General features: G+C 55.7%; 6 protein-coding genes across 6 annotated transcripts; 1 reads left to right on the forward strand and 5 right to left on the reverse strand.

The window, feature by feature from the left end:
- Window positions 1–3,571: 3,571 nt before the first annotated feature.
- GCG54_00007428 (uncharacterized protein) lies at window positions 3,572–5,065 on the forward strand (the record flags this gene model as incomplete). Its single annotated transcript, XM_045407409.1, has 2 exons — window positions 3,572–3,672; window positions 3,727–5,065. 2 exons carry the CDS (start codon window positions 3,572–3,574, stop codon window positions 5,063–5,065), a joined length of 1,440 nt encoding a protein of 479 aa, XP_045266854.1.
- A 1,338-nt stretch (window positions 5,066–6,403) lies between these two features.
- On the reverse strand, window positions 6,404–7,308 carry GCG54_00007429 (uncharacterized protein; the record flags this gene model as incomplete). The annotated part of the gene is made up of 2 exons (XM_045407410.1): window positions 6,404–6,835; window positions 6,886–7,308. The coding sequence occupies 2 exons, from the start codon at window positions 7,306–7,308 to the stop codon at window positions 6,404–6,406; spliced, it is 855 nt and encodes a 284-aa protein (XP_045266855.1).
- Window positions 7,309–8,481: 1,173 nt separating this feature from the next.
- Window positions 8,482–10,133, reverse strand: GCG54_00007430 (Secondary metabolism regulator LAE1; the record flags this gene model as incomplete). Its single annotated transcript, XM_045407411.1, has 9 exons — window positions 8,482–8,530; window positions 8,581–9,053; window positions 9,105–9,225; window positions 9,286–9,361; window positions 9,418–9,547; window positions 9,607–9,629; window positions 9,692–9,777; window positions 9,828–9,859; window positions 9,915–10,133. 9 exons carry the CDS (start codon window positions 10,131–10,133, stop codon window positions 8,482–8,484), a joined length of 1,209 nt encoding a protein of 402 aa, XP_045266856.1.
- Window positions 10,134–14,264: 4,131 nt separating this feature from the next.
- GCG54_00007431 (Glutamyl-tRNA(Gln) amidotransferase subunit A) lies at window positions 14,265–16,223 on the reverse strand (the record flags this gene model as incomplete). Its single annotated transcript, XM_045407412.1, has 2 exons — window positions 14,265–14,791; window positions 14,843–16,223. The coding sequence occupies 2 exons, from the start codon at window positions 16,221–16,223 to the stop codon at window positions 14,265–14,267; spliced, it is 1,908 nt and encodes a 635-aa protein (XP_045266857.1).
- A 1,624-nt stretch (window positions 16,224–17,847) lies between these two features.
- On the reverse strand, window positions 17,848–20,559 carry GCG54_00007432 (uncharacterized protein; the record flags this gene model as incomplete). The annotated part of the gene is given in 3 exon segments (XM_045407413.1): window positions 17,848–18,693; window positions 18,710–18,942; window positions 19,005–20,559. 3 exon segments carry the CDS (start codon window positions 20,557–20,559, stop codon window positions 17,848–17,850), a joined length of 2,634 nt encoding a protein of 877 aa, XP_045266858.1.
- A 3,974-nt stretch (window positions 20,560–24,533) lies between these two features.
- Window positions 24,534–25,631, reverse strand: GCG54_00007433 (uncharacterized protein; the record flags this gene model as incomplete). Its single annotated transcript, XM_045407414.1, has 1 exon — window positions 24,534–25,631. The coding sequence occupies one exon, from the start codon at window positions 25,629–25,631 to the stop codon at window positions 24,534–24,536; it is 1,098 nt and encodes a 365-aa protein (XP_045266859.1).
- Between the last annotated feature and the right edge of the window lie 481 nt (window positions 25,632–26,112).

Genomic DNA, 26,112 nt, shown 5'->3' on the forward strand with positions numbered 1-26,112 from the left:
CGACTCAGAGCTGCCATGAAACAAAATCTTGATCGAACCGTTGGCTGCCGATGCTCTTGGACAGAGACAAAACCAAAAAAAGCCCTCCTGGTCCCAGTTTTTCACAAGAGCATCGCTGACCGCATATTACGGGAGCGCTGTGGGTTCGCAGTCCTCCATCGCCAGGGTGACTCGTCAACTGAACGAATAAGAGCCTCCCTGGCGTCGCAGCAGCGATGGCGATTTTGGGTTATTAACCCGATGCCGGCGAGAAATGAGCACAATGCGACAACAGCATGAAATCCTTCGCGCGCGAAAATTCCGGAAGGATTTCGTTCTGGGCTTGTTGAGTGTTGATCCCTTCCAGGCTTCTGCTTTCCGTCCACGCCAGCGTCGCCAAGTTCTAGAACTACCGCGACGTGGAGATGCCACGCGGGAGACTCGTGATTCACATCGACGAAAGTGGCAATGGATGAACCGAGATCCGGGTGATCTAGCGCAGACCGGCGCCTGGGACTAGGTGTTACAGGGAATTTCTAGTAAACGAAGTCGAACTCTGCGTTTTTATATTTGATTCGATATGCGAACCGGCGGCTCTAGTGTTGGATGAGCTTCTGTTGTTTTTCCTCACGTCCAAAACGCTGGATCACCGCTCGGACTTTGCGTTCATTCCAGATGGGCGGTCGCGAAGCTTCCAAACAACCGCAGGCGATTCTTTCCCCCTTCCACGTTGCGACGTTTTCTGACAGGCCTTTCCACGCGGCATCGAGTCAGTGCCCCCCAGCGCGCCCTGCCTGTTTGTTTCCTCTGCCACCTGTCCCTCGCGTGTTGTGGTGGTACTGAGTCCACCGGGCTCCCTATGAACCCCTGGCCAAATGACGCCGGCGCTGTTATTTCGGTTCCCTTCACAATGCGGTGGCCGCAACACCGTCGCACCCGGGTGTCAACACGATGAACCACCGATTGCGGCATTGCCCACAACAGCTACAACGCGCTGAAGGCTCCGCGACTCCAGCCCAAGAGCCTCATGACTAGGACGTGTTGCCTCCGCTACGACCCTCTTACCGAACCGACGTTTTTCATATATTTCACATGTAACGTCGGCGCCGAAAAAGGCTTCATGGCACGGTTGTTGGGGACGAGTGGGGGGAAACATGTGGGATCACGTCTTTTGTGTGTGGATTTTGCTTGATGCGGTCATCGACCCTGTGCGTTGCGGAGTGCTGTGAGACCTTGACCTTGACAATGATGCAACCGGTTCCTGAGCTCAGATGTCTGGTTTCTCGTCGGTTATATTGCCCTTAACTGGACTTGCTTCTACGAAGTAATCGCAGTATTGCTAAAGTGGGAAAGGGTTTGTTTGACGATACAAGCTCGCGGTCAAGCAGAACGAAACCTCGCGCAGAACCATTTCTACTCGTGTGTTTCCTGGCAACTGTCTCAATTGGCATACTGGGAGCCAGAGCTGATGAGACCTTCCACCATCAGAGCCTAATCCCAAATGTCAAACGGGGGCACGATAGACCAAAAGATCCGATGCCGTAGGTTATGATAGCTTGCTTTTGCTCCAAACTGCTGCAGATTGCTGTGAAATCTCAGCGCCTGTGAATTGAGGTTCGCTGGAACCATCGAGGAGAATGATAGTGTTCTTGTCATCGTCGCCAGAATATTCGTTCCTTACCGTGATGATACCAGCAACCCCTATGCACCACTCACTGGCCTCTGTAGTAGACCGCGTACAAACTCATCTAGCGAGGCCGAAGGAAGGTACATCGAACCTCCGTCTCTGTAGTGGGCATGAAGCCAACCATTTGCTCAAAAGGAGAGTCCGTGGTTGAGGCTACGTCGTATTGTAGACGTGACATATCATCCTGGACGAACTGTCGTTAACGCAGGCGGGTTTCTGGCTTGGTGTAGCTGCATACACCAGACGGCCAGGATTGGCCGGGCAAACAGCTTGGCGATATAGCGAGCGTAAGGGCAAGTTGAGCAAATGGGTTCTCGAGAGCCTTCTGAGACATTATGCCGTCGTAAGGAAGCTCAATATCTTCGTGAAGCTATGCACGAGATTACCGCTTCGCCTGCAAGTCCAGCACTTTCTCCGTGTTTGTTATCTTTGGGACTTTTCGGTTGATTTCTTGAAGAGCGAGCTTGAGATCACAATACATAGAAGAGAGATCGGACTCTATATAAGACTTCGACGAAGAAAAGATGCTGTGGCCGATGGTCGAGGCCGTTGGGAAGACCCATTATGGGTTATTGAAATAACCGTCGCAGGGCGCGTGATATACCATAGTGGGACAGGTCTACGAAGAGCACACAACCATGTTAGTTCAAGGCTGTAATGCTCCCAGCCAATGCCGAGAATACTTGTGTTGATCAACAAACCGAAAAGGTCCCACTGCTTCGACTCGTCTTTGATGGCGGCCTATCCTGCTCGTTTGCATTGATTGACTGTCGAAAGTGGCATGTGACTAGACGAGACAACCGCCTGTGACATATCAACCCAATCGATTGCGTCTTTTGATATCGTCTTCGATGGCTCGCTTGAGTTTGTCGCAGTGACATGGCACATCACCATCCCAGATGTGGCAGGTCGTCCTGGCTCCGATCAAGCATTGGGCAGGAGGAAGATATTTACGATCTCATTCCGATTGAATACGCGCAACTCGAGTAAGCTTTGACTTGGTATCTTCTTCCTTGAGCAACTTCAAGCTGTCCGCGATGCTCGCAACAGTCCCTCGAGTTGTGTTGTATTTGGAAGCGGCGCTGAGTTTGACGTGCTGAATCTTGCATGCCACCATCTCGGCAGTCAGGGGTCAGCACGCAGCGAGCAGTGCTGTTAAGGATTTGCGCTGCGAGACTGCAATTTCATTAACTTTCTACCTGATTACATAAGCAGAACGCAGCGCTCTGTTTCGTCACCGAGAACGGTGGAGAGATTTCAATCTTGGCATCGCAAGTAGAAGCTTGCTGGAATCCGGATTCTCAATCTTTGGGCTGTAGCAGCGATGATCCGCGGGCGACTTGATGTGCAGAATAAGCTTATTCCAGAAAGGCTCAAGTTCGTTGCAAAGGATCACGGGGCTAAACTCCGGGCTGCGCGGTAGTCGTCACCCCACATCGGGAGCGACAACGTAAAAAGTAGGTGCTCGGCGATCGCGTCGAGATATCGGGGGGAAGGTGGTACCAGACGTCGTGCCAGGGACCTTTGACGCGGCAATTGGTGCATTTGCGTACAAGGCGCCTGATGAATTTATATGAATGATTCGCCCACCTACCCAGATCAGAGATGCGCTAGGCCGTTCCGGGCAGGTGGGATCAGGGATATTCAAGCAGGTCGCGATAATGACTGGTAGTTGGCCGGGCAGGGGCTGGGCAGCTGCTTGAACGAGCTGTTCTTGCCGTGACCGCAGGCTTCGGCGGACAGCCATGTCCACTCAAGCTTTCTGTCGTTCGACTTGGCCGGGCTGGAAAGGACGACAACTCGTACCTATGAAAGCAGGTCGTGCCCCTCGTTCACTCTTTGCATCCATCCTCTTGGCGACGGGCCGTTCCTTCCTGCATCTTCGCATCCTTCGGTTTGACCATCATGAAGTACTCTCTCATTGCGTCTCTGATCCTCCAGAGCACTGTCGTGCTCGGAGAGCTCCTGCCCGTCTACTTGCAGGGACCGACGCCTGATTCCTTCAGGTAACACCTCGCCAAGCAAAGCACATACGGTGAACATCAACTGACCATTCGCAGGGACATCGTCCGCAACGACACGTACGACTTTGGTTGCAGAGCTGTCGCCAAGCCCAGCGAAGATGGCAGCCACTACAAGCTTCATGCTTGGCTCACCGAGGAGCAGATTGAGCATCTGTCCAAGGAGTACGAGATGGTGCCAGAGGTCTCCCTCCACAGGAGATCACTCGACAAGAGGGCCAACGCGCCCATCGGAACCGGCGATCGCTTCAGTGCGGGAACCATCTCCCCCGTCGGTCTCGGCACGCAGGCTTCCGGCACGACCATCTCCAGCATCATGAACGTCGCCGAGATCAAGTCGGCCTGCGACGCTCTCGTCAAGAACTACGGCATCGGCTCCGTCACCCTGCCCTACAAGACGTTCAACGGCGCCACCGAATACGCCTACTTCGTTGGAGCCGGCACCGACAAGTCCAAGTACCACCTGTACTTCAGCGCCGCGGTGCACGCTCGTGAGCGTGGCGGCCCCGACAACATCATCTACTGGGTCTCCGACTTGCTCGCTGCCAACAAGGCCGGAACCGGCCTCACCTACGGCAAGAAGACATACACCAACGCGCAGGTCAAGAGCGTCCTTGCCGCCGGCATCGTCTTCTTCCCTCTGGTCAACGCGGACGGCGTCGCCTACGACCAGTCCTCCGGCTCCCTCTGGCGCAAGAACCGCAACACAAAGTCCGGCTCCAGCGGCAGCTCCATCGGTGTCGATATCAACCGCAACTTCGACTTCCTGTGGAACTTCAAGAAGTACTTCGACTCTTCCGAGGCGCCCGCTTCCACCTCGCCCAGCTCGGAGGTCTTCTATGGCACTGCTGCCGAGTCGGAGCCCGAGACCAAGAACCTTGTCTCTGTGTACGATTCTTTCCCCAAGATCAGATGGTTCATGGACATCCACTCCGCCGTCGGTGACCTTCTCTACAGCTGGGGTGACGATGACGACCAAACGACCACTTCCACCATGAACTTCCTCAACTCTGCCTACGACGGCAAGCGCGGCCCCGTTGGCGACTCGGCGTACAAGGAGTATATTCCGGCTACGGATCTCAGCAACATTAGAACTGTTGGTACTGCCATGGTCAACGCCATGAAGGCGGTCGGTGGCCGCGCCTACACGTCCATCCAGGCCGTCGGCCTGTACCCTACGTCGGGCGCCAGTGACGACTATTCTTTCTCCCGCTTCTGGGCCAAGCCCGGCGTCAACAAGGTCTACGGATACACCTTGGAATTCGGCCCCTCTGGTAACTTCTACCCGACCACGGCTGAGTTCAACACGAACATCCTGGACACGAACGCGGGCTTCATGGACTGGGCGTTGGCGGCGATTAGCGTCGGTCTGGAGTGATTGTGCGGCGCCTCCAGTCGATTATCTTCGTGTACATATTTAAGAGTATATTAATGATGCTGACGTCTCATGAAAATGACGTGAAATCCGTGACGCTGGAGATGTTGCTTTCGCCATAATCTCTCATTCCATGAGAGTAGACCGTGGCAAAATGAACGATGTCAGGAGGTTCTCAGATGATTTTCAGACAGGCTCGATCGTCACATTGCGTAGACTGTGACTTTTTTTTTGTCCAGCTTGTTCCTGTGTCTTCGTCCATGGGCGTCGAGGGCAAAATGTGAAGATTTCCTCGTCAACCATACGTCCATGGAGACTAAGCTGTATTGGGAAATGACAGCAGAGTGGGATGCACCCGGGCCCCAGTCTCGGTTCTCGGACATTCCATTATGCGGATCTCAAGCTCCATCCGATGGCTCGTGCGTCGTCGATTTTTTTCTTCGAGGTGGCTCGTGCACGGCGCGTGGGAAGTACTTGAAGCCTCAATTTTCGCGATCCTTTACTGGTCTTCCTTCTCCCAACCACATCAACATCTGTATGGTAAGTCAATAATATTCACTTTTTTGCTTCCCCTTCCCTGAATGATGAAATTTTCCACACTATTCGCAGTTTCCACGCAAGCCATCACTCGAGCCTTTGAGATGGACGATGAGCGGCAATCCTTCCTTGGATGTCTGACTTCGGGACCTGATATTTTCGTTTTTGACGAGACTTCCGGCTGTAGCTCATTGCTAACGTATCCCAGATGAACAGACAGAAAAGCCTCTTCTGGCACAGGCAGCTTTCCAAGGCGCCACGGGTGCTTCATGCACCCGCTCCTGTTTTTCATTTTGCTCGCCGCCTCTGTGCGGCGGCACGAAGAGGAACTACTGCTGCAAAGGACAGCGACTCTTGGAATATTGGCCGGCTGCTCGAATGATGCCTCGTGTACTGGACGTTGCTGCGGTAGAGTCGAGGCTGCGCAAAATTCCCAGGGAAAAGGTTACGGAGCCCGATGAAAAATTCTCACCCCGGACCGCAGAATCTTCAAGCTCATCACTGGCGGAGCGTAGAGCAAACACAGCGCCACACGTCAGCTAACCCGAGTACCAACCTTTTGACGCATCTGCCAGAAGTGGTATAAGGACTACCTGCTACAGCGTTCGCATCAATGGACCGTTGTCCATTTTTGTCCAACAAAGCAAGCTGCCTGGCTCATTCCCCAATCGGAATATTTTCATCAAGATCGAGGAATATCGCTGTCTAAAGTCGGGCACTAAAAATGTGCTAGCAGGTAACAACCCAAACCCCACATCAGTCTAAGAACCATATAACCCAAATCGTCGCATCTCACAACCTCCCCTACCGCAACCCAGCCCGAAGCTCCTTCTGCTCCCTGATCCGCCTCTGCGCGACCTTCCACGGGTGAATCCCGTCCGCGTACCCGATAAACGGCGAGCCGATCCCATACCCGAGCATGTCCACCAGCCGCCGCGGCATGCTGTCCAGCTTGTCCCAGTCGACGGCCAGGATCTGGTTCTCGAGCGGGCGGATCCAGGGCTGGCAGTACTGCACGGTCATGCTCCTACGCTCACGGTCAGAGGTGTTCTGCCCGCCGCCGTGCCAGAGCGTGCCGACGAAGAAGACGGCGCTGCCGCGGGCCATGACGACGGGGACGGCGTCCTCGCGGCGGGGCGCGCGGTCGTCGTCCTTGTCGCCCCATTTGTGGGAGCCCGGGATCACGACGGTGGCGCCGTTGGTGGAGGTGAAGTCGTCTATCGCGACCATGACGCCCTGTTGACAAGTCAGAAACAACCGTCATTCTTGAGAGAGAAGTCACTTACGGTGCCAAACGGACGATGCGGCCGCGGGACAGTCACGAACCCATCGTCGTGGTGGAGCATCTGCGGCGCCTCGCCAGGCTGGATGTAGACGCTGTGGAAGGAGTTGAGGAGGAAGCCCGGGTCGAGGAAGTGGTCGTTGAGGGCGAGCAGAGCCGGGTGGAGGGGGAACTTTTGGAAGACGGGGGACTTGTTGAGGAGGGCGTAGATGCGTTTGGTGTTGAGGCCCTCGAAGTCGTTGCGGCCGGCACGATCGCCGCCTGCGGGTCCGGCGGAGGCGGCGTCGGCTGCGAGGCGGGCGAGTTCACTGGTGGCCTCCTCGATTTCGGCCTCGGTGAAGGCGTTGGGGATGATTACGTAGCCGTGCTCTTCGACGTGGTTGATGAGGTGTTGGTAGCTGGGTTGAGGTGTGTTGGCGGTTGCCATTATGATTGAAGCTTCGGTATCGTGAGGTTTGATGAGAGAGAGTTCTGTGTTGATGAATCCCAGGCTAAGTCGTGAAACCGAGAATCACTTGAGGACTTATACCAAGTCAGTCAACGAAGCCGGACGGGATGGACGGGATGGGCGGCGTTGGATATATGAGCCAACCGAGGCTCCAAGGATCCGTCTTTCGAGTCTGCTACTGCTGGAGAAGACCGAGTACCTCTACAAAGATGATGAAGCACTCCTGGAGAAGACCGGTGATGATGATCTTGAAGACGCGGGAGGGACGGTTGGACTTATTGCAGCACTTATCGATGCGTACAAGGATATCAAGACTTGCGGGAGCCGAGGTATGATGTGGGCACCTTCCCTCCTTTCTCCAACGAATTGCGTTTTGGAGACTTCCAACTTGCGTGGGAAGCGGGGAGATTGGAGTCTAAACCTGGGGGAGAAGATGGGATGATGCTGGCGTGCGGGGGAGCCGAGGCGGTTTGATGCGGAGGAGATGGAATCACCGGAGGCCGTTCGTCTGTCTTGACTTGTGGTTTCCTTTTCTCCTGGAGATTGCATGGTAATGGTGGTGGTTTCTTAAATTACTGATTGGGTCGGCGTGTCGCTGAAGGTTCAGATGACACGGAGACGGGACCGCCTGGGAGTACGTCCTCCGTGTTGTTTGGTCCGACGACAACGGAGCACTCCGTTATACCGGCGAAGAGCTCTGGATGGCTCCGGATATTACCATGAGTATCCGGACGATGTTGCAATAACCGCGGAACGGCCGGAGGACCATGATATGGCAAATCACTCTTCTTCTCCGCCATCCTACAGAATTGCTACTGCAACTGAACGACAGCTTATCTAGGGAGCTTCTTGAGCATGTTGATAATGCCTGATGACTTTCTAAGTTGGTTTGGGTTATTTGATGATTCGAAGGATCTACAGATGGCCTCAGACATCATTCTCAGGGGGCCCTTCAAGTAATACTGGGCTGATTAGAGGCGCTGATAGGGCAATGCCAGGAGCTCACTGCGCACCAAGCCCCATCACATTCACTGGATTCCGCGGTAGAGTTAACATGTTGCTGTATTAAGGAACATACGACGACTACTGTTGCTGAATATGCCTCGACAGATAGGTCGTCTGAAGCTACATCATCCAGGCCACCAGTACAGCTCATTCCTCTGCCTCCGTCTCGAAGGGCTTCTGTCCGTAGACAACGTGCCTATGTAAAAGGTCAGCATCATGCCCAGAGCTCGGCTCGTCATCACCTACAAGTCAAACATGGCATGGAACGCGCCCGTCTTCAGCTCTTTTCGCACCTGCGAAAGCTCAACAAACACCTCCTCTTTCGTTCGTCCAAGGACACCGCAGAAGAGCTTCAAGGAGAAGCCTTCCAGGCCTTCCAGCGTCTGGGCCAGATTGAGCATGCCAATGTCTCTATAGTGCGGATCCTTCGGCCAGGGGCCAACCGGGAGCATAAACTTTTGGTGGTGTACGTTGCGGAATCCTTGATCTCGCACCCAGCCCTCGACTTTCGGTCCTGGGCAGGCGTCACGGCCAATCATCTTACAGGCTTCGATCAGGGTCCTGTTCCACTTGTATGTTGCGTGGTCCTCGGTGAATGTGCCGTCTTGGGTGTGATACTTCACGGACAATTCTTGGAATTCAGCCCAACCGCCTGGTTCCAAGTTGCTGGACATTGATGTGTCAGGGCTGGCCTTGTATGCAGGTCTCTGGGAATTTGCCTGGAGGCTGGGTAGTTGAAGGCAGGTTACTTACTCGTAGATATTACGGACAAGCTTCGGCCAGTCCAGGATTGAAGCGACCATGTGTCTGCACATGATGTAGTCGTACTTGCGACTCACAACCCAGGGACTCTCGACATCGTCGACCTCGAACTTCACATTCGGAGGAACCCTGTCTCAGATATTAGCCGCCATCAACCACAAAACACAGAGGTAGCGGAGCAGAACCTACCATTTCGGTTGGATGGGGCTCAGATCAATCCCGATAATCTCTGCGTTCTCAAAGACATCGCCCATCTCAATTGACCCTAGACGTAAGAGTCAGCATGTAAGTGTCTCAATCTGAGCTGCTCTCTGTGTGTACAAATCCCAGTTCCCGTTCCAATGTCAAGAATTTTGTGAACTTTCTCCTTCTCGAGAGGCGCAAGAAAGAGCTTGTTGCCGATTGATCTTACTTTCACCGCATGAGACATGTCGAGACGGTCCATTTCAGCCTGTGTGGTGGTTAGCAATCAAGGCCAGGGGCAGCCAGAGTTCTCGATAAGAGACAAACCTCGTCATTCGGGAACGCGTAGACTGATGATGTTAGTGAACTGAGAGTGTTTTTTGGCAATATGTTGACGCAGGGGACCACTCACCTCCAGGCCGGAATGCGTGGTAGCGGCGTCCATATTCGATGGGGTAATCGACGACACTTGAGGCCAGCGAAGCAGTGTAGTTGGAGCTGCGTAAAACATCAAGATTGATCCAGGCAAGAATGGGGAGAAATCGTACATGCGCTCATCCATCTCCGCAGGATCGTCGGGCTGGCCTTCAGGTCAGCATGGTTCTCGCCGAGAATTTAGAGCGTAGCAATCTGACCGTATTCCCTGCGTCCGCCTCGAGAGCAACATCATCAGCTTCAGATGCATGGGGAACATCTTCGGCGGCATGAGGGGAAGATGCTTGAGGCGATGTAGCCGGGCCGGAAGTGGATTGCTCCGCGACACGACCAAGAGGAGAAGCCGAATCCGCCGCACCTGAAGTGGACTCGGCTTCAGGACGTGGTGGGCTAGATTCCCTTTTCGGAGAGTCACCCATGATTTGCAACGACAAATATTGCAGCGTGAGAATCGATCGAGAGTTGTGCCAACTAGGTGGTCGCAGGAAAAAACAGTTTCACCATGGGAGGACGAGGAGAAACATCGTCAGGTGTGGTTGGATGAAGGCGGGGTTTTATGTTGAATCCCTCCTTCCTAGTCCGTGAAAGTCTGTGTGATAACACGCCACTCATGCACGCAGGAATGGAAGTGCAGGACAAACATGTTCATCTTCTGGGTTCTTTGTTGGTAGGCGACTGATGGATCAATCTCATTCGCCCGCTTCGGCTGCAGCGAGCTGTTGGTTCATGTGGGCAAGCTCAAGTTTACGTTACGGTCCGGTTAAGGGGCCCCACTGCCATTCCTGGAGTTTCTGATTGTACCTACCTGATAGTAGGAGGAATAAGAGGAAAGTTAAGTTCGAGTTCAGCGATTAGATTTTCTACCTTCCACGGATGGTAAGCCGAAGGCATGGGACAGCTCTCTGCAAACAGATGTTGCCAATGATGGCGGCTCCGCTGCTGGCGGCCGTTGAAGCCGACTCAGTGTTGGAAGCGAGGAGCAAGCTTATGTACTAACGAATACAGATGCCCACAGCTATACGACAACATCAGCTAGGTCATCAGCAGAGGCGAGAATATCTGAACAATAATGGGTCAATTCGAAATCAAGTGACGTTTGTGTAGAAGACACAGGCTTCCAAAGCTTGAGATACGACATGGGGGGTCGAATAAGCTCTACTAGTCAAGTTTGAACTAACATATCATACTTCAAAGGTTTAAAAACATTCAAAATATCAAATTTAAAATCTAAGAAATATCCTTGAAGCACTTCTAAATAAAATCCCATGAAACATCTCCTGGAGGCTCGTAAGAAAATGAATCCAACAACCACTGATCCGAAATATCATTGTTGTATAGCTCATCCATCAAATACCAATCTAAACTTCCCCCTTCGTTACCGACACCAGGCCACGATGCTGCTTCGTTTTGGGACACCTGCGAAGCGTCAAGGAGTGCGAAACCGCCATGGGGTACGGTGGAGAGATCTCGAGAAGCTTGTCTTGAGCGGGGTGCGTTTTGCTCTTCGCGCCATTCTCGAATTAGATTCAGGCAGGTTTGAACTTGCTCGCTCACACTCTCGCTACCATCAAGACACTTCCTGGTCCGCAGGTAGTGCTCGAAACTCGTTAATGTCTCCGGGCTCTCTGTTGGCTGTGAGGACTCGCTGCTCTGAGTATCTGTGATCCATGGTTAGTATTGTTGGTTAAAAATGAGCACAGTAATATGCGAGCCTAGATGAATGGTATGCATACTTGACGGAGAAGCCCTTACGGGGTCGCTGTCGAATAAGATTCGATATATGACCACCCACTTCTCGTAATCCGGCATCTTCGCACGTCGTGTGCGAATTCGGTCTTTCTTCGACTTGCCAATCTTGCCGCTAGCTGAGTCGGACAGTACGGGGCAGCGGGGGTACCTCTCGTGGTCTGCCAACTCAGATTGTGAGTTAAATTCTGCTAGACATCGTTGGCAAGCATGCTCCGGCAAACAGTGCCGACGATATATGTGTTCTCTGTCACTTGATTAGCTAGCTGCTATATATCTATCAGGAACAAACCGCCTCCAGTTGGCAGCTGCCTTACTTCAGTCTGTGTATAGTCCAACCAGGTCCCATGCACGAGCGCCACTGCTGGGTACTATACTTTGCAGGGTCATGATGATAAAAGGGACAAGGGAAAAGTGATGAATTCCTCATGTCTTCAGACCCAGAATGGTCAGGTGGAATAGTGATTGATACGTGTGATGTGGATGAATCTGTGATCCTTTTGTTGCGTTTGATATTTGCGGCGGGTCTCGGTTGTGGTGATTGCAGACTTCGTTTTAGTGCTGAAGACGAAGTCGAAAGCTCATATGATTGTTCTGAAAAGTCGAAAGGTAGGCTGTAGTAGTTGTTGTCAACTGTAGTGATCCACGTGTTGACTGTTGGCTGGATGTGGGCGGGTTCTGAGTTCGATAAGGTCCGAGATGGACTACTGGAGGATGACGGGCCTTCTATCGAAGGGTTATCTGTGTCCCAGCTTGGCTGAGACGGCAACTTCGACTGCCAATCGGAAGAAACTGCCATGCTATGAAGTTCATCAGTGCCATCGGCAAGTAAGTTGTGTTGTAGAGCATCATTGACTCCGTATTCGTCCCAATCCTCATCCTTGAAGCAGGATATGTTCACCGAAGTTTGTTCGTCGAGCATGCTGGCCTGGAATTGAGCCCTGGATAAAAAAAGAAAAGACACCACTTTCCAAGGTCCAATAGACTGCTTGGTGACAGTGTAAGCAGGCGGTGCTGCACAAAAACCAAAACGCCGAAAGAAATCCGTGAAAAAGTTGAGCCAGTGTGGAGAGATTATCGCTATGGAACTTCGATGATTATCAGCCTCGAGACGTGAGATTTCGTACAGAAAAGACTTGAAGCTTACTTTCAGTGTCATTGGTTTGAGAATACTATCGGTGTGTGGTCGGTGTCTCGTAGTTCAACCAGGTCCCGTAATATGCTAATACGCCTGGCTTCACATACGCGATTGCGGTGGATGATGCGAGCAACACAAGGTTTCCCAGCAGATGACAGCCAAGCAGCCAGCTGAACCTCGGCGGATACGCGTTTCGTTCTTCTCGTACGTCTGGTTCTGGCGAACGACAGCGTACGGTTTCGTCCATTTGCGTTCCTCTGGCGTGCCATCGCGGCCCGCAGGGAAGTATTGACAAATCGAGTTCGGGACCCATGAAGCATAGTGAATGATGGTTTTCATCTTGGTAGTACATGAGGATGTTTTCTGGCGTCAGATAGCCGTGTTGAACGTGGGAGTTGTCCTTGTCGTGGAGAGAGTCCATGGCTACCGGAACCCCATGCAGGGCCTGTAGCGGGTCGATTCCAGTCCTGTATGCCCAATCATTGGGCTCGCGAAATGTTTCGGCCCCGATGGAGGCATCCTGAGATCCAAACGTGTTAGTCTGAGGCATCTTCAGTCATTCATCGCCTTAGAGGGAAATACCTTCTCCTGTCTGGCACCAAAATGGCTGGTGGTATGAGTTCTGGCCTCGCAAGCATATCCATCTTTGCGCAACTCGGGAAGTGTCCAATCGAATTCATCGTAGAAGGATAAGAATGAGAAAGGTTCCACATTGATATCCAGTAGGCCATGTAGTGACATATCTTGAGACCAATCTAGAGTGAAGGTGTCTGGCTGATCGTCCTTCGGCATCCGAGGCTGCGACGTCGTTGACGATAGCATGCTGTATGACATGTAGGTCCCAATGCCGTAGTCAATTGGAGGCAGATATTCGGATGTCTCGATATCCATCCCGGCGACGGTGTGCGCCGGGTCTGGCACCATCTCGCCCGCTATCTCAGGCTCCATGGCCTGCTAGCTCTGTCGTTGTGATGCTCAAACAAAATGATCGTTGAATTGTTGGAAAGGGCGGCGGCACACAATGGCTCTGTTAAGAGAGCGAACAATGTCTTTTAACATCGATACTGATTTGGCAATCCGATCAGCTAATTCTTGAATGAAACCGCCACCTCCATCGCCTGGCCAATGATTGATGGTATTGATGCTCTGCGCAGCTGCGTGTTGCAACCCCCGCAGTGCGCTCATTGGCCCAAGAATCAAGGCAACTCGAGGCAACTCGCAGTTGCGGATTGGGTTCCCAATTGCGAATCGATAGGCTGATCGTGGGCTGATCAAAGGGCGGAAAGCCTGTACAAAGGAGGAAGGACATCTGCAAGGCATCGGATTGCCTTCACATGGCGGAGAAATCATGTTTTCATAGACGCACTCGAAGTCTTGTTTTACACAGGCAGTATGGAGGTATCCCCACTCTCAGGATTTATGTTCTCAATTGGGTACGGACTCCTTTACGATAGCCTGATCTAAGATTCAAAGGGGTACATACATTTTGATATTCCAATGCAAGTATGCATGTAACTAGAAAGAGTGTGAATCCTTCAGAATATCTCCGACAAGGGCAACATTTACAGCTGAGCTGACCACGAGAGAGACGACAACGATAACAACCAAACCTCTCTAAAAGAATCTTCATATTCGAAATTACATCAATACATTATCATTAACTCCTCTAAACCCACTCCTCCACATCCCTCCTCATCAAAATCTCCCCGCCATCCAACCCCGCCCCGACCTGCGGCACCACCACCAACCCCTCCTCGACCAAATCCAGCGCCAGCCTCGCAATCAACCCATCACACCCCCTCGCCGCCATAACGTCCACTGTCACCGGCAGCATCTCCGTGTGGTTCGTGACCGCGCTCGCACTGCCCACCTGACCCACCGGAAACACATGGTCCGGCGCGCCGCTGAACACCGACAGCCGACCGTTGCTAAAACCCAGCGGCGGCGTGCTCGGCGCCTCGAGGTACGCATTGCGCGGGCTCGCGGTGCCAGCGCTGCCGACGTAGAGCAGGAACCCGGAGGAGCACGATGAAGCCTCGTCGGCGGGGGCGAGGACCGCCGTGTTGAACCAGTCCATGAAGAGCGTCTTGTTCGCCTTGGCGTCGTCGAGCGCGGAGGCGGGCTGGGTGTCGCCCCAGGCCCAGCGGGCGAGGGGGACGGGGTTGACGAAGGGGCGGCGGCCGTCGTGGGCGGCTGCGCTGTATTAGTGCCTAAAATCAACTCTGGAATACAGCCGTAACTCACCAGCATAGTCTGCATAAAACGGGTCCCTGACAAGGGCAGTCTGCTCCTTGGTGATGAGCGTGGCATACGTCGCCCCCAACACCTCCGTCAGACTCAACTCCTTAACGCTCTCCGGCCCCGTCGAAGCCCACGCCTCCGTCAGGTTGAATTCGGTCACGTTCGTGTCCAGGAACGCCGCCAGGCTCGCCGCGAACTTGTTGAGCATCTGGCCGGCAGGAGTCTCGTCCGTGGGGAAGCCGAGGGTATACACCGTCTTGGGGTACACCACCTCCGCGCCCAAGAAGGACGTGTAGTTCTCCCTGTAAAGCGCCTTCTGCGCCGCGTCCCAGATGCGCGGGTCCCGCGTCAGGAAACCGGGCGTGTCCAGCGTCGGCGAGAGCGGCATCACCTCGTCCAGGCTCACGAGATCGTGCGACGGCCGGTTGCCGAACAAGCCCTGCACGCCCGACGGCCCGCGGATCGAGCCGCCGGTGTCGCTGCCGACCGCGATGTCCAGCCACTCGTAGCTGGCCACGCTTGCGCCGGCGCCCGAAGAGCTCGACGAGGGGTCGTTGTAGCCGTCGCCGCGTGGGTTGAAGGGCGCGTGGTAGTCGACCCAGTCGGCGGTGGCGGTCTCGCCGTTGGCGAACTGGCTGGGCTTCTGGAAGCCGACGACGAGGGCGCCGGCGTCGATGAGGTTCTGGATGGCGGTGCCGGTCTTGGCGGCGGGCGGGTAGAGGCCGTACCACGCGCGGTTGCCGTTGGAGCCCTTGACGCCGGCGAGGGAGTAGATGTCCTTGACGCCGACGCGGACGCCGGCGAGGGGTTTCTCGGGTGTGGGGGTGAAGTACAGCCGCGAGGGGACGCCGACGGTCAGCGACGCGGAGGCGGGGACCTGCGCGGAGAGGGTCTGGAAGGTGCCCTCGGGCGTTTGGAGAAGGGACTCGGAGAAGGCGCCGGCGAAGTCGGGGTACAGACGGAAGGCCTGGTGGACCTCCCCGGTGGTGGTGTCGAGGAAGTACGGGCCGGACGGGATCGAGGCGAGCTTGGACAGCGGGAGGATGGCGGAGGTGGTGTTGCCGCGAGCGTATGTAGACTTGGGACCGGCTCCCGCGAGGAAGATGGCGTTGAGGAAGGCGGGCTGCCAGACGTCATCTTGGGCTGTCCAGTTGCTGAAGAGGCTTGTCAGATCGTGCGTGGACACGGCCTCGGCGACGACGGTGATGGGGGCGAAGCCGAAGGCGCGGGGCAGGGTCTTGAGGTCCAGCGAGGCGTTGGAGGGTTTGCCCTGGGAGAAGGGGGAGACGAAGTAGTACACATCGTCGAGCTTGAGCGAGGCGCCGGTCGTCACGAGGTCGGCGACGGCGGCACCGGCCAGCGTGAGGAAAGCAAATGCCTTCATCATTGACTGTCGAGAGGGGTGAGAAGATCACGGCTGGTGAGGCGAGCCGGACTGCCTGGAATGCAACGACGGCGGCATCTTTATAACCTCGCTGGAGCACTGCTCCAAGGGGAAGAGATCCGAACCGTTGCCTTGGCTGATAAGTGCGCTGCTTATTCCTTAGAATCAGGACCTCTGCCATAAGCAATATGCAATCATCTCTCTCTGCATGGGGCGGCCGCCGGGGGTTGGCTTATCGCGGGGACTCCTCAGTTGCATCGCTAGCTTTGATGCCTCCCGGTAGTCAAGCGGGGGTCTGCCGACTAAGCAGAGGCCGGACCCGTTTTTATTTCGGTGAAGAATGTTTCTCTTGGTCATTCAATGGAAAGGGGAACTTTTGAGACGGGGGAGGAAGTGTTATCGCAGCCTTGAGGTTTCCGGCCGATGTCGGGAATGGGCCGGGGGGCTGTTTACCGGGGGGCCGGCAGATTGGACGAGCGGTAATCTGCCGACGAGTAAATGCCGAACGAGATGACACCGAGAGACAACAACTGTGAAGACGACGTCTTTATGGCCAACAGGTGACATTGCAAGATTTTGAATTAGAGGTGTCGGTGTGAAACAATTCACAGTCCATCACGGCGGGGTGCAAGATCCAACGGGCGTTCGCCGTCCCAAGCAGACGGTTCCCCCACACGCGGACCGGACCTGTCAACGTGCCTGTCCAACGGCACGGTAAACTTTATGTACTTCCGTCATGGACAAAAAAGTACCTTGCCTGTTATTGCGTCAGCTTCTGCCTCATGAACCGCGCGGACTTATAACAAACACGCCCGATGGATGCTGACCACCAGGTCTCCACGAATATTTGTCGGATGAATTACGAAGTTGGAGGATACGAAGTCTTTCCCTCTTCACCTCGGGATACCCCAAGTGGGGGCCAAGACCCTTCGCCCGGAGGCCCTCACCGATCATTGACAAAACTCCTCTTGCAGATAAGACATGGTGATAACACTGACCTCCGTTGCGATAGGACGAACGACGACGTCAGTGCCAAGGAGTCATCCATTCCCGGGTTAGAGGGTTTTCTCAGGGTCCATTTAGCAGGCCCTAGAGTAAACAAACGCTGGTTAGCAATCACGGTGCTGACCAAATGATATCGAGGGTGATAAGCCCGACAAGGATGACCCCATCGGAGAACGACTCCAACGCTGGGGTTGCCTGGCTGGCAAAAATAGCTTAATCCCCAAAGTCGGGTGGCTGGAGAACACCGCGCAAAATGTGTAAAATCGTTTCATCATTAACCAAACCATCATCACCCGCAGACGACCCATCGAGACGTCAAACCGGTGATGAAGTCCGAAAGCTGGAGGTATCCTAAGGTGGACCAAGCCGGCCCACCAATGCTGTAGAAATCATTGCCATGTTTTGATCCAGTCTCCCTGGAATGTGCCACCCTCGCTCTGCTATGCAACCGAATTCCACGTCCAAACTGAAATGCTCATCTGGCACGTCCCGCGTCTTTCCTTCGATGCCTCATAAATAGCAGCCTGCCTGCCCGTCACCCTCTCAGCCGTTTACATATTATCGACAACCGCCAGACGACAGTCGGCCAATTGAAGCTGCAAAAGTCGGCAGCAAGCCTTTAACCCCAGCCGAGGGTCTCGAGTGTGCCTCTGGCGTCGGACGCAGACATGCCGCTGACGCCCAGCGAGCGCACCTGGGTGCCCTTGCGCAGCCTCTGCACGCCGACGGCGACCTTCCAGGCCTCCTCTTCGTCCAGGACAAACATGTATCGCTTGCCTTCTTGATCTCGGATAGTTGCGCGCAGGACGTGGAGGCTCTTGTGTCTCCACTCCCCAGTCTGCCCGGCCGAAGATGGGATGTTAGTATCTTTGAACTTTGTGTCGCACAAGCCAAGACGGCAGCAATTCTTGCAAGCACGCAACATTTCGGTCAGGTAGGCATCAGCTTCGTCTCCCGTGAGCATTTTCGTGGCGCCTCTATCCGCCGTACGCGCTCGCTGATTCGCCATTTTTTGAAACAAGCCAGATGGATGGTTTGCAGAATTCGACGGGGTAGAAGCAGCAGCAGCGGAATTCAAGCAGTGCGGGGGGCACCATACCTCGACCAGCTTTAACGTCCAGGCCTTGACGTCCCACTCGCGCTGCGGGACGCCGCGGACATCGTCGTCGATGAAGAGGCCTTCGGTCGTTATCCGCAGGATAAGTCCATCTGTCACTGTGCCAAACCCCGACACGAGCTGGCTGGCCGGGGTCTTGGCAAACTGATTCATGAACAGATAGACTGCCCTGATGACAATCTTGTCGGGGTCTTTCGTCGTGTACGGAGCGCGCATGCTAGGCGGCGGTGTCGTTCGCGTAGTCGTGGCCGACGGGGCCCATGATGACTCGGAGCCGATGGATGACGCCGGCTTGTGCTTCGGCTTATCGTATGGTCGGTACGAGTATTGCTCTTCGTCGACGGTTCGCTCTGTTCGTGCTGACGGCCTCGGGGGCTGTCTCGCCGTGTTCGAGGATGCTGTCGAAGGCGCTGGTCTCGATGTGTTCGAGGACGTCGCAGAAGGCGCAGGTCTCGAGTTCGAAGATGTCGCAGAAGGCGCGGGTCTTGGCGGCACAGAGCTGGCTGATGGAGGGGGTCTTGGGGGAGCAGAAGAAGACGCAGACGGGGGAGGTCTTGGGGGAGCCGACGACGCCGCGGATGGGGGAGGTCTCGACGGCTGCGACGAAGCCACGGATGGGGAGGTGGGGGGAGCGGGAGGTCGGCCGTTGGGCCACATACTTGTCTTCTCACCGACCGACGAGAAGGCGTAAGAGCCACTCTTGCGAGTGTTTCTCGCCGCCTCCTCTGCTGCTTCTTTGGCCTTGCGCTCTGCTTCGGCCTTTCGCTCAGCCTCTGCCCTTCTTTCCGCCTCTGCCTTTCGTTCAGCCTCTGCCTTTCGTTCCGCCTCTTCTCTTGCGATGCGCTCCGCCTCCTCCTTGGCCCGGCGAGCAGCTTCCTCCTCCGCCTTCTTCTTCTCTGCTTCTTCACGATCCTTCTTGGCCTTCTCCGCAGCTTCACGCTCCCTCTTGGCTTTCCGAAAGGCTTCGAGCTGTGCCTCGACACGGGCCTTGCGGGCGGCAGCTTCCGCCGCCTCTTTCTTGCGCGCCTCCTCACGCTCCTTGTCTGCGCGCTCCTTGTTGACTTGGGCTTCGCGTTCCTTGGCCGCCTTCTCGGCGCGCTCCTTGGCCTCCTTGGCCTCCTGCTCGGCCTTTTCCTTTTCGCGTTGGAGCTTTTCTCTCTCCTGTCGCTCAATCTCCAGCTTCTGCTTGAGTTCCTCCTTTTCGCGAATGTCTTGCTCGATTCTCTCCCGTCTCTCACGCTCCTCTCTGTCTCGTCGGGCACGTTCACGGGCTTCTCTTTCCCGGAACTCTCTCAGCTTGCGGGCCGTCTCGGCCTTGCGCCTCTCCTCCTCTTCCTTGGCCTTGCGCTCTTCCTCGCGCTTTCTCGTCTCCTCTCTAGCCTTCTCCCATTGGGATTTCTGTGGCGGTTTCTGTGGTGAAGTCTTGGGTTCAGGCTTCGGCTCTGGCTTCGGCTCAGGTTTGGGCTCCGGCTTGGGTTCCGGTTTGGGCTCTGGTTTGGGCTCCGGTTTAGGTTCGGGTTTTGGTTCAGGCCTCGCCTTTGGAGGAGGATCCGGCTTGCGAGGCTCTGGTTCGGGTTCAGGCTCGGGCTCAGGCTCGGGCTCTGGCTGACGGGGTGGCGGAGGAGGAGGCCCTTGTGGTCGTTCTTGCCAGGAAGACCTAGGCCCCCCATTTCCCGACCCGTAGCTGGAACCGCTCGAATGACCGGTGTTTTGGCTGCCGTGAGGGGGAGTGCCATGAGGGGGAGGGGGAGGAGGAGCACCGGTTCCGGGGAAGCCGTTGGCGAAGTTGCCGCTGCCCGCGTAAGAACCATATCCTCCCGGGCCTGTACGCCAACCGCCGTTGGGACCGTTGCCGTTTGAGGCAGACGGCTGCGCTTGCGACTTGCCCCATGCCCATGCTCCTACACCGACGGCGATGACGAGGAGTGACATTCCCATGTTTCCCATGCCCTGGTAGGTTCCCCACCATGTGCGGAAGGCGGGGGCCATGCTCTGGAACATGACGACCATGACCAGGGCGCAGGCAAAACCGGCTGCGAAGCTGGGGCCATTGGGCGCAAGAGACGGGAGGTAGATGAAGCCGCCGCCCTTATCGCGCTGAGGAATGACGAATATGTCGTAATTGCCTGGCCCCAAGCCAGCGCCAGGCGGGGGAGAGCCGGCGGTGGTCTTGGGATTCTCGCCGTGAGGCGGTGGCGGAGGAGGTCCGCTCATGTCGTGGAGACCTCAGCACTTGTGGTTGAGGTCGGTTGGCTGGAGCAGCTGGTCGGATCGAGCTTTACAGCTCGAATGAGACTCAGTCTCTGGTGGGAATGAAGAGCTCTAGTGGTATCTTTGTAGGGCCATTGGCAATCGTTAAGTCGTGAAGCGTCTGCATAGAGGTCATGAGCATTTTGTCCAGCAGTAGAGGAGTGGTTGGCATGCGGTGATGGAGGGACCAGAGAAAAAAGTCGGGAGGAACAGGATGGTCATGCATGGCCTTGCTTGGGAGGGTTCGGACTCACAAGCAGCAAGAAAGCAAAAACAAACGCCAAAAACCCAGAACAGAGGACGGGCAAAGACGGATGTCAAAGCGACGGAGCGGGTATCGAGGATTTTGTCGATTGACAGTGTGGTTGCAGCTGCTGGGCTGTCGCTCCGGCCTCGCGCTTTTTTTTTTTTTTTTTTTTTTTTTTTTTTTTGNGTTTTTTTTTTTTTTTTTTTTTTTGTCTTCGTCTGGCGGTGGTGCTTAGCTGGCTGGATTGCGTCCGATCGCGGGGCAATGAGACAGAATTGTTATTGTCGGAATCGACCTGCCCGTTAGTAAGGCAGGTCGAAGGACGGATCGGGATGGTATCACGAGAACCGCTCTTGGTGGAGGTCGATTTTGGGGGAGGTGTTGAGGGAAGATGTGACGAGAAGAGGCAAGCGGGAAGGGGGAGGAATTCTTTTGTGTTTACTTTGGGAATTTCTCATGGCAATTGGACAGGTCTGGCCTCACTGAGGAGAGGAGGGGGACCTCAGTTCTCGGGGGGTGTGACTGGGCGCTAGCGACTGGCTGCGCAGTCTCAGTGGCTGTTCTCCCACCGTCAGCCCACTGAACGCTGTTGCTCCAGCGGACAGGGACCCACCTGGAGCTCACTGACCTCCCCGTCAACCGCATCAGCCGGCTAAGCGAAGGATGGTGACATTTGATAGACATCAGCGCTTTCTTAGGTTACCAAATGGCAGGTGCTGTCACCAGCTGGGCCTTCCAATTTGGAGTCTTAGCCTCATCGTCGGCTTCTGCTTCTGATATTGTGTTCGTTGCGTCCCATCTGCATGCATCGCCTGGGGGCCGTTATCATCCGGCAGCATTCAACAGCAACAAGACGCAAGGTCGTTGAAGAGACGCACGGCAGATGGCAGCCATCATGCATTGGGTCCCAGCCACGGCCTCTGCTCTCGCCCAGAGGATGTTCCCTGCGCCGGCAAGACCCTGAAAAAAGCCAAACAGGCGGATGACCGAGCTCCAACCTCCGCCACCGACTCATGCCATTGCCCACGATGCCTTCAGTTCGCAGCGTGTTACTCCCCTCATCCCGGCAACTGTTCATCCCACCTTCCACGATCGAGTGGTTCGGCCGTCATCGCGAGGGCCACTGGTAACTGACTGCTTACGACTGCAGATACAGCTGCTGCCATGCAAATACGAACACACACATACACACCGCCCATCGTCCAACTGGAAGAGGCCACAAAGCATCATCGAACTCTCGACCACTCACCACCAACAGATCGCCAAAACAAACTGCCCCCGTTGCCATGTCCACCGCCCATCTTCAAGCAAACACCGCAGCCAAAGAACCCCTCTCCCCGCTCTCGCTTTCGAGCAGACTTCTGCAGACTTCTGGCCGGCGGCCCAATCCCAAGAAATTGCTCAATCTCCTGCCTATGAGAGGCCCTTGGCACACTCGCCTGTGGTCCTGATGCGGTGCCTCGCTGGGGTTGAGATCCACCCCCGGCAGCGAATCGCGGAGTCTGAGGCTATCCTCCCCGGGAGGCGTCGGCGCCAGCAATGTTTAGCAATGCCTCATGAGGAAAAGCCCATATGCCAGCTGGCGAGGAACACTTCGCTCACGGCCTCCGCCAATGCCCCGTTGCGAAGGGCGAGGCCCTCTTCCTTCCGTCCCTACCAGATGTCTGGGACGTCCCTTCGAGACGAACCTCGAATCCTGCGGGTGATCGGTTAAGATTGCGATTGCGAATGCAACAGCGACGGTCACAATGGGGGCCACAATCGCTACCGTCGGACTCGTTGGGCGCCAACTGTGACATTGTCTCAACTCTTCTTTCACACTCTCGACCTCCAACCGTTGCGGTGCGCAAGCCGGACGGTGGAGCTTTGTCCCTCGCTCTTCCCACCCAAACGGTCTCGTTGCCCGGCAACCGCGGGAAGTCCCTTGCACCACGAGCGCGAGTGACGTATCAGATGTCACCGTGTGGGCGCTGCTCACGCCCACGCTTGAACGTTTCTGGACGACTGGAGCCTGCCGGCCGGCAACGCTTTCGACGTTCCGGGTCGAGAAAAAAACCGGTGTTTTGCGGTGACGACGGCGGAGAAGACGTCAGTATTCCGGGGTGGTCAACAAACTGCCAGGGCCTCGGACATGATCACCACTGCCAACATCCAAGGCATCGTTACGATCAAACGTAGCGTCGAGACTAGGGCGGCGCTTCAACTTTCTTCTTATCCCCACGAGAAATGAGTTTTGAACAAAGACGAGAGGATGTGACAAGCGCTACATGCATGCAACCCCATGAGCAGGGGTCAACCCAATAAGCACCGTCTGCATGTGCATGAGGAACGGTCCGCGGCCACACTCCGTCGCGTCCAGTGTCAACAACTCCCGTCTTGCGGCTCTTCTTGCATCCCGCAGGCTTGGGATGACTTGACACATTAGCTCCGGGTCGATGCCGAGCATCAGCTTGGTGGTGACCGTGGCAGACGGAAGGATGCTTCAGTCTTGGGCATCTTACAACCTCGTGTGACCAAATGCGACCGCAGTATTGGGGACGAGGGTCATAATTTGGTCTCTCAAGCATAATACATCGAACGTCAAGACCTCCGAGTACAACGTTGTCTTTCTGGTAAACACAACCTCATTGCGACAACTTAACCGCAGCCTTGAGAAAACAGACAAGATCAAGAGAAGGGACTGCTCCAGACGTCGCTGAACCACTCGCTTACTTACGATTCAGTGTGTCGAGATCGGTTGTGTGGCACGCGAACAAGCCATCTACCGCACCTCTAGGCTCAGTAGATTGTAACGATCTATAAATACAGCCAACAAACCCAGTTGGTTGGATTTACTACAAGCACAATCATCAAGACGTCGGGCGCGGCTAAGCTTTGGTATGCAAAGCTCTGCTTGGCTTGCTTCGTCGCCTCACATGACTCTCATCGATGTCCAGTTGTCGTCGTATATCACCCAGCTGTGGTCCAACACTACCATTGTGAAGCTATTCGCATCCAATACCCGTGTTGATTGCCATGATGTCGTAAACCGCAGGCTCAGCCGAAGATCAATCACACGACGCCCTTCTCTTGCGTATTCCGCAGCACGGTCATGGCAACACTCAGCGCTATCAAGACCAAGTATTGGTGGTGGCCGAACGTCAAAAAGCCGGACTCTGCAGAGATATAAATACCTCGATCGCACTTGAATATTATTTTGGAGTGGCTTCATCCTAATACCAGAAACACACGAGACCACCCGTAAACGCCAAAACAGCCTTGGTATTCATTCCTATCGCACTGTCCAATCTCTTTCTTCCCGTCGTGATTATATACGCGCGTCCAAACGCATCTCAGAATTTCCCATCTCTCGTTAATCCATCCAAAACGGGCTTCCGTAGCACAATCTGAGTTCCCCTTTCCCAGCCCGCTTCCGTCATGCCTTTGCGTAAGAAGAAGAAAACAAAACAGGAGTCGGTGAAGGTGATCATGGGCGACAACCTAAAACCTGTCGCTAATTTGTTGCAAGTTAAAATGCCGTAAGAACAAAATTTCCCCCGTATCATGCTTTCCTTGCAACGAGAAGAAGAGAGCCCAACTCCATACACCACGCAAAAGCATCCCAAACCACGCCCCCGATCCAAAGCAGCCAGACGACGACCTCCATCGCCGCGACGACGACCCGCGCGACGACTCCGACAGCGCGCCGCAGTCAGAACTTGCCGATGCGCCGGTTCGCGACCTTGATCTTGCCGCCGACGCGGTCGGCGTCCTCGTTGACCCGGTCGAGCATCTTGGTCTGCGCCTCCACCTCGTCGTTGATCTGCAGCCCCATCTCCTTCTGCCGCCGCACAATCGCCGCGAGCGTGTTCACCTGCTCATCCTGCTCGCTCATCATCTGCCGCTGCAGCAGCACGACCCCGTCGTTGTCCAGCTCCCGCGTGCGCTCCGTCTCGGGCAGCGGCGCGCCGAGAACCCGCCCGCCGGTCCGCGCCCCGCTGGCACTGCTGCTGGCCCCTCCCAGCAGCGCCGCCTTGTCCCCCGACGAGGCCCACCCTTCCCTGGCGGCCCGGCCGTTCTGCGACATGCTGTTGCTCAGCCGCTCCAGGCCCTCCCTATCGACCCGCGCCGAGGCCAGCAGGTCGCGCCGCCTGCGCAGCTCGCCGTCGCCGAGGGCGCCCTTCTCCTGCATCGTGCGCAGCCCCGCGGTAAGGTTCCCGATCAGCGTGCCCGCCTTGACCAGCGCCCTCTTCGCCGCGGCGCCAGCCTCCGCCGCCGCCGTGCTGTTGTTGTTCTCCGCCGCGGCGTCCCTGCGCGACAGGCTCAGCCGCGCCTCGTGGAGGTTGCTCTTCATCTCGCGGTGCAGGTCGAGCCAGGTCGTCGGGTCCGCGGCGCCGGCGCGGCCGCTTGTGATCAGGCCGTGGGCGCTCGCGGCGGAGTTGCTCGTGCTGCCGCCGCCGGTGCTGGGGAGGTTGAGAAAGGAGCGCCAGGCGGAGGTGTCTCGCCAGCGGCGGTCGGGCGACTCGGCGATGGCGCGGAGGTAGGCCTCGAGGCCCTGTCGGCGCTGCTCCGTCAGGTCCGGGGAGGAGACGGTGGACTTGAACCAGGACTTGCCGGGCAGCGGCTTCGGGGGCGGGGCGCCGACCTGCTCGGCGAGGGACTGGTGGAGGGTGGCGAAGTCGGAATATCGCTTCTGGACGACGAAGGAGCGCAGGGGCAGGCGGAGGGTGATGTTGTAGAGGGTGTAGGGCTTCGCTTCGCCGGTCGAGAGGATGGTCGAGGGGATGGAGATCTCGGCCGGGGGAGCCATTGTGACGGCCGTTTGTTGTGAATGGATGGAAGGTTTTTTTCTTTGGTTCTTTCGACGATTGGGGATGATGGGATGCTGGTCGGGTTTGGACGAGCTTGGGCTCGGATGAGCTGAGCTGGGCTGGCTTGCGGTGATTGCTCGCTCGCTCGCTTCGTCGGGTGGGAGTGTAAGTGGCTTGGTCGGTTGGCGTGGGTGGTTGCTGCGTGCTGGCAGTCGCAATGGCGTCGTCGAAGGGATGATGTGGATAATTCGCAAATGAAACGCAATCGTAAACGTTGTCGAGCGCCGCGTCGTGCTGGTAAAAAACAATGTTGTTGAAGAAGGACGAATTCGGTTCGTTGCTTGCGTCAGGTCCCGGGGAGATGCAATCAAGGTTCACGTTCCAGTCCAGTCCGGTGAGCAGCACAGCGCATGCAATGCTCCAGTGAGGTGTGCTGCAGCCGGGCGCAAGGCGCAGGTGGTCGGTTCCTTTAAAAACGAC

This window comes from Colletotrichum gloeosporioides, assembly GCF_011800055.1.
Source record: "Colletotrichum gloeosporioides strain Lc1 chromosome Unknown consensus_27, whole genome shotgun sequence".
NCBI classification, from domain to species: Eukaryota; Fungi; Ascomycota; class Sordariomycetes; order Glomerellales; family Glomerellaceae; genus Colletotrichum; species Colletotrichum gloeosporioides.